Source organism: Elephantulus edwardii, unplaced genomic scaffold, assembly GCF_000299155.1.
Source record: "Elephantulus edwardii isolate Elephantulus edwardi_28Jun2011 unplaced genomic scaffold, EleEdw1.0 scaffold00036, whole genome shotgun sequence".
NCBI lineage: Eukaryota > Metazoa > Chordata > Mammalia > Macroscelidea > Macroscelididae > Elephantulus > Elephantulus edwardii.
Window position 1 is genome coordinate 8908172 of NW_006399786.1, and position 13011 is coordinate 8921182.

Consider the following 13011-nt stretch of genomic DNA (forward strand, 5'->3'; position numbering starts at 1 on the left):
TGGGGGAGAGAATAGTCTAAAAGTATTATATTTTAGGGCATTATTTTTATCGTAGGAGTATGCAATGAGGGTTGCAGAGTGGATTATAATTAATTTTAATGAAAGTTTACAGAGACTTAGGATGTCCAGTCATTCATTGTTGCACTTTTCGCCCTGCCCACCCCTCCCCTCAATTCACTCTTCTCCTTGAAAGAAAACTCTTTCATTGTTATGCAATCCCTCCCCCCAAGATGATTTCTTTTTACACTCAGTTATTCCACAAGCACATATGGAGCAACTACTAAGTGAAGGCACTGCTCTGGAAACTGGGGATATAAGAGTGATTAAAACAGTTTTGAGATCTTTTTAAAATTCTTATATAAGTATCATGGAATTCAACATTCTATGAATAAAATTTCCAGTAAGCAAAATAATGGGTGTTAGACATCAGAATGAATACTGGGGCAGCTTAATATTAAAAGTAAAATAAGAAATGTCCTATTTGCCATATCAAATAAATAATTATCTTATTATTGTAAAATTCCTTGTCCAACTTTCAGAAGCACATGAAGCAATTGAGAACATGATGGTTCAGATCAAGTACACCTTAGTCGTTAACTGACATCCTTGCTCATTAGCACATTAAAGAAGTCCTTGACAATAGATTTTCCCCAAAGCACTTGTCTCTTGATTTCTTTATTGCAGCCACCATGGGTGTTAAATGTGAATCCAAGTAAAATTAAGCAATTTACAACTTTAATCTTTGCTTTATCATGATGCCGCCCATTGATACAATGGTGAGGGTTTTTGTTTTCTTGATGCTGACACGTAATCCATATTGAAGGCTGTAGTTTTCTACAGTAAATGCTTCCTCTACAGTAAATGCAGTAAATGCTTCCTCTACAGTAAATGCTTCAAGTCTTTACACTTTTTTGCAAGCCAAGATTGTGTCATTTACATAACACAGGTTGCTGAAGAGTCTTTCTTCCATCCTGATACTACATTCCACTTTCTTGAAGTCCTCTCAAACTCAAAAAGTTCTTTCCTATCAAGTCAGAAGTGACTCATAGCTGACCCTCAAGAAGATTTTCTGAGGCTGTAAATCATGCTACAGTATGCCCATATGGTGGATTCAAATTACCAGAGAGGGCTTCCTTTGGGATCTCAGCACAATTCCCTTACAGACATCAGCAAAGCTTCCTGGGTCATATAGCCCAACTTTTCTAATTATTAGCATATAAATTTAATAGGTATGGAGATCCTTTCTCCAACACTGACCCACACTTCTCCTGATTTTATTATTTTCCTGATTGGCTAACACTTACCAAAAAAGTAGCATCAACCCATGAACAACTGAATGGATAGAAAAACTATGGTACATTAACACAATGTAAAATTATGCAACACTGAAAAACAATGAACTCATAAAACATCACACAGCATGGGGGGAGTCTAGAAGACATTATGCTGAGTGAAATTTCTCAGTCACAGAAGATAAATACTGCTTAACATCACTATTATAAAATAGGACAGATGGGGAGAGAAAATGGGAAAAGAGTAGATAAGTAATGAACACTGCAGTAGGACTGATGAGAGGAAGAATTGTCCAAAAGGAACATATGGTTAGGCATTATATGTACGACAACAATCTGGAACAAGGGATGCACTGTCAGGTGTGCTGGGGGTAAGAGGAAGAAAATGTGCAACAATGAATAATTTTTTTTAATCGAAAACAAAAATGTAGCATCAGTTTTTAAGAGCCAAAAACCTATACCTCAATCAAGAAGCTGATATCCGAACAAAGCAAGGAAACATCAAAATCAAGAAAGGAGTGTCAGGAATGTATCCTTTCTCCATTTCTTTTCAGTCTATATGAGGAACAGATTATGCAAGAGGCTGGACTTTATGAAGAAGAATGTGACATAAGAATTGGAGGAAAATTTATCAATAACCTGAGTTATACAGATTATATAACTTTGCTCACTGAAACTGAAGAGAACTTGAAGCTTTTGCTGCAAAAGATCAAGGACATTAGCCTTCAATATAGAGGGCAACTCAACATCAAGAAAACAAAAATCCTCACCACTGGGCCAATATGCAGGATAATGACTGATGGAGAAAAAAAGTGAAGTTGCTAACAATCTCATCTTACATCCACAATCAATACCCCTAGCACCAGCAGCCAGGAAATCAAAAGATGTGTTGCACTGGGAAAATCTGCTGTCAAGGACCTCTCCAGAATGCTAAAAAGAAAAAATGTCTAGAGACTATGGTATGCCTGATTCAGGCAATGGTCTTCCCAACGACTTGCTATGCAGCTGAGAGCAAGATGATGGGTAAGGATTGTAGGGTGTCAAATATTAAACAAAATGTTAAACCAAATGTTTAATCAGAAATTGAAGAAAGTACAAATACAAACTGGAATTCCTCTTGCGATATAGTATAAGAGATTAGTTGCTTCCTGCCAACAAGAAGCAGCTAGGGCCGCCCCCCAACTCCCCAGACTGAGTGTTAAAGAGTCTGTCTTGTGAACTACTTCCTTCCTGAGATAAGCATAAGGTTGACAATAGTGAAAAAGTCAGCTTCATTTGCAAAAGAATTCTCTTTGTGATTTATTTCCTGTTGATTCTCAATAAAGTTACAGAAAAACTTGGTTCAGGGCTTTAGTCTTGTTCACCTCCTGCATCACACTCTGTTTTTCTCCATCCTGGGTGTCCCTGTCTCTTCTCTGTCCCTGGATGATAACAAAGGATTACAGAAAAAGAGTCAATGCCTTTGAGTTGTGGTGCTGGAGAAAAGTATTGAACATATACATCATGTACTACTGAGATGGAACCAACTCACAGGAAGCCCTCCAAAAGGTTTTTAGAGAGCAAAAATTGCATGGGAAGAGACAACCCATCTTTCCCCAGTGGATTATCTAAGGGATTTTAACAACATGCCTTTAGGGGGGCAGTGCAATCCCTTACCACTAAGCCACCAGAGCTCCCTTAAATACTGTATTTTTGTTATGTATCATTGAGTGAAAAATAACCTGTAGCTGACCCTCCAGTGGGTCTTTAGAGGCAGTATATCACTTAAGAGGAGACTGCCCATCTTCTCCTGCAGAACAGCTAGTGGATTTGAACTATGTGCCTTTGATAGGGCATCACAACTCTTTATCCCTAAGCCACCAGAGTGCCCTTGAGTACTGTGTAAGACCTCTATTTTAAAAACAGGATGGTTATAGTGGGAAGAGGGTTTGGAAAGCCCAGAAATACAATGACAGACAATGAACTCTGTAATAGATTAGGAGAAGGGAAGATCAACATGGAAAATGGACAACAGTGTACTGTAATTAACAATTTGGAACAGGACAAGCTTAACTGATCAAATGAGGAAGGGAAAGTAGAAGGAGATGGAGGGGGAGGAAATGCTAGGTCGGCAGAGATTAGTGGATGGATGGGTAGAGTGAAGGAAAAGGCAAGGTACGGAGAGAATCTGATGTGCTAAATGACAATGATCAATTACAGTTAATGTTATAAAATGAAATGCATATGCATGATTACATGAAAATCAATTAAAACTCCTCACCACTGGACCAACAGCCAAACATCATGAAAGATGGAAAAAAGACTAAAGTTGTCAATGATTCCATTTTACTTGGATTCACAATCAACACCCTTAGCAGCAGCAGTCAAGAAATGAAAAGACATACTATACTGGGGAAAATCTGTTGTCAAGGTCCTTTCTCTAAAGTCCTAAAAAGCAATGATGTCAATTTAAAGAAAAAAGTGTCCCTGGTAAGCCATGGTATTTTCAAATGTGTTGTATGCATCTGAAAACTGGACAACAAATAAGGATGAGAGAAGAACTGGTGACCTTGAATTGTGATGTTGGCAAAGAGTACTGAATATTCCAAAATAATGAACAAGTGTGTGCTGAAGGAAGGGCATCCAGGGTATAGGCAAAGACGCTGAAACGATCTCTCATATACTTTAGACATGTCGTCAGGAGAGACTAGACCTTCGAAAAAGACATCAAGCTGTGAAAGGTGCAAGGTCAGAGAGAGAGACTCAAGATGGATTGACACACTGACTGCAGCAAGAGACTCACACATGGCAGAGACAGTGAGGATGGTGCAGGGTAGGACAAGGTTCAGATCTGATCTTCACAGGGTCACTATGAATCATAGTTGACCCAATGGCACCTAACAACAACAACATCATACAACTAGTAACAATGGGTGTCTCTAGGACTGTGAACTTGGTGTCAGGAGGAAAATTTCATTCATAAACTCTTTTTAAATCTTTCAATTTAGACTTGTATGAATCTAAATTAAAGAAACCATATGAAGCTACTCTACTGTTTTAGTCACATACCTTATCTCATGACTACTATCTAGAATCCATTTCATAATCTTTTTCTTTAGGTAAAAGGAAAATCCTTCGACAAAAACAAACTCTCCATTCTTTCTAATTGTTTCTAGAGAATACATTAGTAGTCCATAGGGAACACTGGTGGCACAGTCCTTATGAGCTGCTAGCCCAAAGGTACCGACTCTCCAGCAGTTCCAACTCAACCAGCAGCTCCCCAGGAGAAGGATGGGCCATCTTCTCTCGTGTCATTTGAAAACTCAATAAATAAAAGGTCAGCTATGAGTTGATTCTGACTCAGTAGCAATGAGTTTTCAGTATTCCAAAAACCTTAAGAAACAGAGCATTTATCATTATGTACTTGTTTAACATTACATCTCACAAAATAGGCTATCTAATTCCAGAGATGCTAAGCTTAACTCTTCTGTAGAGTCACACGGAAACTGATGTTCCTCTTGCTAACCACTGTTGAACTAATCAAATAAACAGCAATATCAAGCCATTTCTGATTCAGTCAAAACCTATTCTAAATAAAGCAAAATTTCATTAGCATTTTTAAAGTAGGGCTTTAGTAAGTCCTGGTGACAAATCTGGCTGTTAACCAAATGGTCAGAGCTTTGAACCTACCAGCCACTCAAGGGGAGAAAGGTGTGACTATCCCTTCTTTCAAATCACGAACAGCCTTGGAAGTCGGAGCCCATCTACTCTTTCCTGGAGGATCTCTATGAGTCTACCTGACAGCAAGGGGAGCGAGTGATCATCTCTTTTCCTCTCACTAACCCACACTCAACAAAGAATAAAAAGCATGATGACTTAAACCAGTAATTTTGGAAAGCCACTTTATCCCTACATTACATTCACAGAACCTACCACTTCGGGATGTTGAGAGTTTCCTTAGGTCTTTTGCTATATTTGATATTGCCAAGCCATTTTCCAAATTTTTATTCTGCATTCTCAAATTCTATCACAGTTCTTGCTTTGGGAAAGGTTGAGATGCCTTTCTTATTGCACCTAAAAGTATACCTAGACAGGCAAATAGTGAACTTCTACAAAGGCACAATTAACAATCTACCTAATTTATATAACACATTTACCAAAATTACACACTTTGTAAAAATTTTTTTAAATTGTTGAGTGGTAAGGGTTGTACAACTCTAAGTATACTAAAAGTCATACAAGGTAAATTTTATAGTGTATGAATTATATATTGATAAGGCTGTTAGTAGAAGCAAAAAATATGTAGAAAGTTCACAGTCCTAGAGACACCCATTGTTACTAGTTGTATGATGTTGTTGTTAGGTGCCACTGGGTCAACTAAAAAAAAAAAAAAGAAATGTCAGCATAAACATCTTCCATGAGATATATTAGAGAAATGTTCCTCTCTATAGTTATATATGTGAAAACTTCACTTTCTATGTCGTAAAGACTCCAAGAAGTCCTACAACAAAGAAATCTGACTGCTGTATTTAACTGTTTCCAACCCTACCTAACATCCGAGGGCATCTCCCCCTTGCCTGTTAAGTCTATCAACTATCACTTGGACATGCTGTTCCCTGGAAAATACCAGATAAGACTCTACTTTAAGTACTTCACAAAGCCAAAACAAAAGAGTATATGAAGAACACGGTCACCTAAGAACATGAAAAGCACTAGGGAAAAGTGAAGAGCCATGCTGGCATAGCAATTAAGTGCTTGGCTGATTGTGGAAAAGTTGACAATTTAAACACACCAGCGATTCTATGGGACAAATATGTGACAGGCAGTTCAGTGGTTCACTTCTGCAAAAATTAACAGCCCTGAAAATCCCCAAGAGGTAATTCTATGGCCCATAGGCACTAATTCAATGGCAGTGGGTATGGCTAGTGAAAGTGAATTTTTGTACAATAATTCATATTTACTATTTAGTCCAAGCTAAAGCGGTATTATCACTTACCTTCTAAGAGAGTCAATTAACTATTTTTATTTCCGTTAATGTTTTTATAAAAAGACAATTACAGCTCATACAGCTAAACAAACATTTCCACTGTAAATGAGCATTCACTAGAAAAATACAATCTCCCTCTCCCTGGAACATTGTCGTTGTTATATGCACATCTGTAACTAATAGTGATCCTATGTACAACAGCTCTGAAGCCTTTCCTGCCTGTCCTAAGCCAGTCTCTGACACCCAGTGCCCTAGTTACTATATCAATCCATCTCATCCAGGATCCTCCTCTCTAAGGATCAGTCCCTCCTGGTCCCATGCATAACATATGTGAGACGGAGCTTCAAAACCCTAGCCTCCAAAAAGAAACTTGGTTTCAACCTCTCCAAAACAGACCTACTGGAAGGAGTGGCATCCTACACCAGATGCCTTTGGAAACTTTATAAACTCTATCAACATAAAGAAATTATATTAATTAGAATTAACAAAGGACAGAGTTCAGGTCTTTTGTTCAGAGGGTCACCATGAGTCATATTCGACCTGACAACATTTAACCAGTGCTAAGTGAGACTAGTGTTATATTTTGGAGGAACATTCTTCTACTTTGTACATCACTCTTTGTCAAATTGTTGTACTGAGGTAATCTGGGTTTGCTGTGATGCTGAACCTTGTGCCACTAGGGTGTGAAATGTCATAATGGTTTCCCAACGTGGACAGTGTTTAGTTGAGCTCCCAATTATAAAACAGGTTTGGAAGCAGGAGTGGCATCCACTTCCTCAACTACATGCCTATGGAAACTCTAAGAACTTGAGAAACAACAATAGTTCTAGAAGGGCATTAGGTCTTTGGTTCATAGTGTCATTAAGAGTTGTGCTCAACTTGATGGCAGTTAACACAACCTATTCTGAATTATAGCAAAAGAAAATTCACAAGTTCCACTTTAAACTAAAGCATTAAAAATACAAAAAAAAAAGGAAACCTTTTTTTTAAAGTCTATTAAATCATCAACAAATAAGTTAACTGTCTGAAGAGTTAATATAATCTCTACCTTCTATCTAGCCCAAAAGTAAATGAGTTCCAAATCTAACAATTTGGACCTAGGTCTTGAATATACTGCTGTGGGATAACAGCAAATCACAGAAAGCGTTCTATAGTGAACCAATTTACATAAAGCACAAAAACAGCTGTTTTCTTCTTACAGATATAAAATGCATGAAGTTCTGTAAAGAAAAGCTTGATAAAAAAATAAAACTCAGTAAAGTGGTTAATTCTGAGACAAGAACCTTCCAAAGGAATGATGATGTTCCTTATTTTGAAGACTATTATGGACAAAAAGCTTATTTTTTTTAATTTATACTGTAAATTATAAGTACTACCACTCAAATATAATTTAAAACCAATTCTAGGGTATACAACTTACCTTCTATGTATATCTTTTTTAAAGTAATAGAATAAAGACAATTTTATAATTTCTGAAACTCAAAACTCAAACACTGAAGGGTGTGACAACATATATCTATATAGTGAAGAAGCATAATACTCTTATCAACATATTCATAATAAAATCACTAACCAATCACTTCCACCCTCAACATTGGCAAGGATGAAAATTCTACACAAAAATAAACTTTAAAAATATTAATGACACTGAGAATTTCAACAAATAAATTTAAAGTGTAATAAAAGTTACCTTAATCTTACCTAGGGCAAAATTCAGAGGTAATCTTCTAGGTGAGATTGCTCTGGGATTCTGCTTACTTATTTCTTCATAAATTTGAAGCCTCTCTTCTAAAGTGCCTATTAGCAATAAATATGTGTTACTATATATAATATCAAACTGAGGAAAAATGCTAATATATTAAAAATTAAATTATAAAGAACAAGCTTATTATAAAAACTGCTCAATTATTACAAGAATGACATTGAAAATTTCTGTGATGGTAAAATACCATGAGTAAATCATCTTTATTAACTAGCCTTCAAATAAAGTCTTTCATTTCTACAAATTCTTCATCCAACTTAAGACAAACGCACACACAAAACGCAGACTCAAGACATACTGCAATTTTCTTCTAGCACATAACCAGAAAGAAAACAAACCTTTGTAAAAGTAGGAAAATGATTCTTAATAAACTTGGAAATTCTAGAGCAAAGAAATCTTATATGTAACTTCACAAAATGACTGGCTCCAAGAAGCAACACACAAAGATCACAAAAGCAATATTTTGTATTTAAAAGATGAACTAAATGTCTAAGGTCATTTTGGCAATTAAAAATCTCCACTGAAAATTCACTATAATGAACTTACTCCAGATCATTTATAGTAGCAAGTTAAGTAGCAAGTATTTCACTCAAATTTTATGACAGGATATATCCATTAGAAAGCTGTATCTATCCTCTCAGGATATATCCATTAGAAAGCTGTATCTATCCTCTCAAGGTCAACTTATAGTACACAGAAAGCATGTATAAAAGTACTGTGCTACCATACAACAATAATTTGCAGAGATAAGTCCAGGCTCTAGTTCATTAGTCTGAAGAAATATCTAGCATAATTTCTGCATAATACTGCATGTGCTATCTAATGAAATGTCCTCCATAATTTCCAAATATATTGCACATACTATTTTATATGAGCAATTAAAATTACAGAATTTTAAAGTTAAACTCCAAGTTTTAAATGGATTTTCATTAATATTCAAATAAAAGAATAACTCCTTGTGTGCCAAGAATCCATTTCCAAGGGAAATGTAGCACTTAGTTGAAAGCTTATAAATACTGTTACTTTAAGAGTTAAAGTTTTGTTTTGTTTAGACCCTTTCTGTCCTCTAGTAATAAGTTTTAGAGCTCCAGTGTGCTTGGATTTGAAAAACGGAGATATGTGAAAATTAATTTTCACAATATGTTAAAATTTGGAGACTTCATTAATAAACCTTAAAATTTACATGATGGTTGCTGTATAATATTAAAAATAAAAATCAGATCTGAGAGAATAACAACCTGTTATTTAAAAAAAGAAAATTCTCTACTACCCAAGAGACAATAAATCCTATAAAAGTAGTTAAAATGACCTTACGACAAAACCAAATCATTTGAATGCCCTATGTGAGGTCAAAATTGGAGCTCCAGAACTTACCCTGGAGGAAAAAAAACGGTCCTAAAAGGTCCTAAAGAGATGTTGTTGTTGTTGTTATGTGCCGTCGAGTCGTTTCCGACTCATAGCGACCCTATGCACAACAGCCCTAAACCCTGCTCTATCCTGCGCCAACCGCACCGCCTCTGACACACCCATCCCGATTACCCCAGTCACCAAATCAATCCATCTCATAGAGGGTCTTCCCCTCCTGCGCTGTCCCTCCACCCTCCCAAGCATGATGTCCCTCTCAAGGACCCGTCCCTCCTGGCAACATGTCCAAAGTATGTCAGACGAAGCCCCAGAATCCTTGCCTCCAAGGAGTAGCCTGGTTTAATCCTCTCCAAGATGAATCTGTTTGTTCTCCTGGCAGTCCATGGTACATTCAGTACCCTTCTCCAGCACCACAGCTCAAAAGCATCCACTCTCCTTCTGTCCTCCCTAGTCACTGTCCAACTCTCTGATGCATTAACAAGCGACTGCAAATACCATGGCCTGTATCACGCGCACCTTAGTCTCCAGAGAGACACTGTTGCTCCTGAGTACCTTAGAGAGGTCCCTAACAGCAGACTTTCCCATCGCGATACGCTTTTTGATTTCCTGACTGCTGGTGCCAAGAGTGTTGACTGTGGAGCCGAGCAAACCGAAGCTGTGAACACTCTCAATCTCTTCGTCATCCATCCTGACGCTGCCAATTGGTCCAGTGGCAAGAATCTTTGCTTCTTGACATTGAGCCTCAGTCCATACTGAAGGCTGCAGTCCTTGACCCTTCCCAGCAAGTGCATGAGGTCCTTCTCAGTTTCAGCAAGCAGGGTTGTGTCATATGCATAACGGAGATTATTAATATATCTTCCACCAATCCTGATGCCACAATTCTCCTCATAGAGCCCAGCCTCTCGGATAATCTTCTCTGCATACATGTTGAAAAGGTATGGAGACAGGATGCATCCCTGGCGTACACCCTTCCCAATTTTGAACCATGCAGTGTTACCCTGCTCTGTTCTGACTACTGCCTCTTGGTCCAAATATAGGTTTCGCATTAGCACAATTAAATGTTCTGGGATTCCCATTCTTCTCAGAGTCAGCCACAGTTTGTTATGATCCACACAGTCAAATGCCTTTGCATAATCAATGAAACACAGATAGACATTCTTCTGGTATTCTCTGCTTTCAGCCAGATCCATCTAACATCAGCAACAATATCCCTAGTACCACGAGCCCTTCTAAACCCAGCCTGGACTTCCGGCAATTCTCTGCTGATGTGCTGTTCTAATCGTTTTTGGATGATCTTCAGTAGAATCTTGCTTGCATGTGAAATCAATGACACTGTTCTGTAGTTTCCACACTCAGATGGGTCACCTTTCTTTGGAATGGGAACAAATATAGATCTCTTCCAGTCAGTTGGCCAAGTGGCTGTTCTCCAGATTTTTTGGCACAACTTGGTGAGCACATCCAGGGCAACATCTGTTATCTGAAATACTTCAATTGGTATACCATCTATTCCTGGGGCCTTATTTTTTGCTATTTCCTTCAAAGCAGCTTGAACTTCTTCCTTCATCACCATAGGCTCTTGCTCATATGTTATTTCTTTAAATTCCTCTGTATCTGCCAATTCCTTTCTATATAATGACTCAGTATATTCCTTCCATCTTCTTTTAATACTTTCTGGATCATTTAATATTCTGCCTAAAGCATCCTTGATTACAGCAACTCTAGGTTTGAATCTGTTCTTCAGTTCCTTGAGCTTAAGAAATGCTGAGCGAGTTCAGCCCTTTTGATTTTCTGACTCTAGCTCCTCGCACATTTCATTGTAGTATTTTGCTTTGTCATTCCGAGCAGCCTTTTGGAATCTTCTGTTCAGCTCTTTAGTATCTTGAATTCTTCCTTGTGCTTTGGCTTCTCTACGCTCCAGTGCAATCTTCAGAGTTTCTTCTGACATCCATTTTGGTCTTTTCTTCCTCTTCTGTCTTTGTAATGACTGTTTACACTCTTCCGGAATGATATCTTTGACATCCTCCCATAACTCATCTGGTCTTTGCTCATTAGTGTTCAAGGCCTCAAACCTGTTCCTGAGATGATTCTGAAATTCAGGTGGTATGAAATCAAAGAGATAGTGTAGTATAATTAGTTTCACAATGAATCTTACAATAGCCAAGGATACTGACATATGGAATATACTACATTCATTTTTCTAAAAAAAGAAATACCTTTGTTATGAATTGCAGTGTCAGCAGCTTAAAGGAAAATCATAACTATATCAATCACACTTTTGATCTTAAGGCTTGGTTTTTCTGTTTCTCAAACAGATTATACAGTTTCCTAGGTTAAACACTAGATATATTCTTAAATATGTCTTTAAGAATTTGTAAGTCAGTCAGAACTATTATATAATGTTATTACTCAATCTTTCACTTTTGTGCAAGAAAAGGCTCTCAAGGCCATGACAGACCTGTGATGAAGTTATTTGTTGGGTTTTTTGTGGTTTTTTTTATTATGGGTCAGTTCAAGTCTATGCTACGAAATGTATGTAGGGTCAACAATGGAAAGGAAGACTCACAAGGAAATGAACTGGCAGAGTACGATAGTACCATAATACCAGCCCAAGAAGAGTTTTTATGGTTTTATGCACAGCAGACATTATGGGACAGCACTGGATTAAACTGAGTTTCGATCTGTTATATATGCAACAGATTCCCTATGAATTAGAGCCTTTTCAGTGGTAACATTACATATATCCAGTCTCACATATCAGGCTCCTGAAAGCGCTAACTACTTCTCTTTGGAATTGCTCACTTCAAAGCTTCAATTCATAATTTTTCCTACTCCAGTCACCATGATGAACCACCCAAATGTAAAAATCCCAATCTACTCCTATTTCACTTTGTCTGTCATGGCAGGATCAACAGGAGTTGCCTAGAAGTCGGGTGTTCATAATCCAAGGACTGCCTGAACTGTGACCTAATATTTTAAATGTTGCCATTTTTTCATTCAAGTAAATAAAATTTTAGCAGTCTGTGATATTAAATGTTAAAGACAAGAAGAAATATATCTTCATTTCTAAGTTATTAAAATACAACAGAGAAGCTTTTATCGTATCTCACAGAACTATAAAAGAATATGAGTAATTACCACTTACCATTCTTTGTAATTTAAAGATTTAAGCTTTAACATTCTCAAACTGTAACTTATTATTAGTGCTTATCTTAACTTTTTATTATAAAATGCTAGGGAAAATTTAGGTCAATAAATTAGATTTCTGATAATGATCAAAGTTATCCAATTTCAAGCAAAACTATGGAGTATTTTTCCTCTATACAAATTATCCTGGTTTTAAATGAAAAAATAATTTTCTTACTGGGACTAATACTTTTAATAATATCTTTAATCTAATTCTTATGATTTGAGGTTGAAGATAACAGATCTTTAATTTTTTAAAAAATAATAATGTTTTGAAGAATATCCTAATTATTCACCTTATGATCATTTTCTCCCCCATTAGTCTAAATTTTTAACAGTTTATCAGGGTCAAGGAACTTAAACTATCTTTAAAAATTTAACACTTTTAAAAAATACCCAATATTCAACAATGAATGACTGGAAATCCTAAGTCTCTGTAAACG

The 13011-nt window shown here is 36.8% G+C and overlaps 1 protein-coding gene across 1 annotated transcript in view; it reads right to left on the reverse strand.

Annotated features, from left to right (window-relative positions):
• NAA16 (N(alpha)-acetyltransferase 16, NatA auxiliary subunit) overlaps positions 1-13011 on the reverse strand; it is an 82106-nt gene that overhangs the window by 34624 nt on the left and 34471 nt on the right. Inside the window, exon 8 of the mRNA XM_006884568.1 lies at positions 7960-8055. Coding sequence (XP_006884630.1) covers positions 7960-8055 — 96 coding nt within the window. The remainder of the gene's footprint in view (positions 1-7959; positions 8056-13011) is intronic.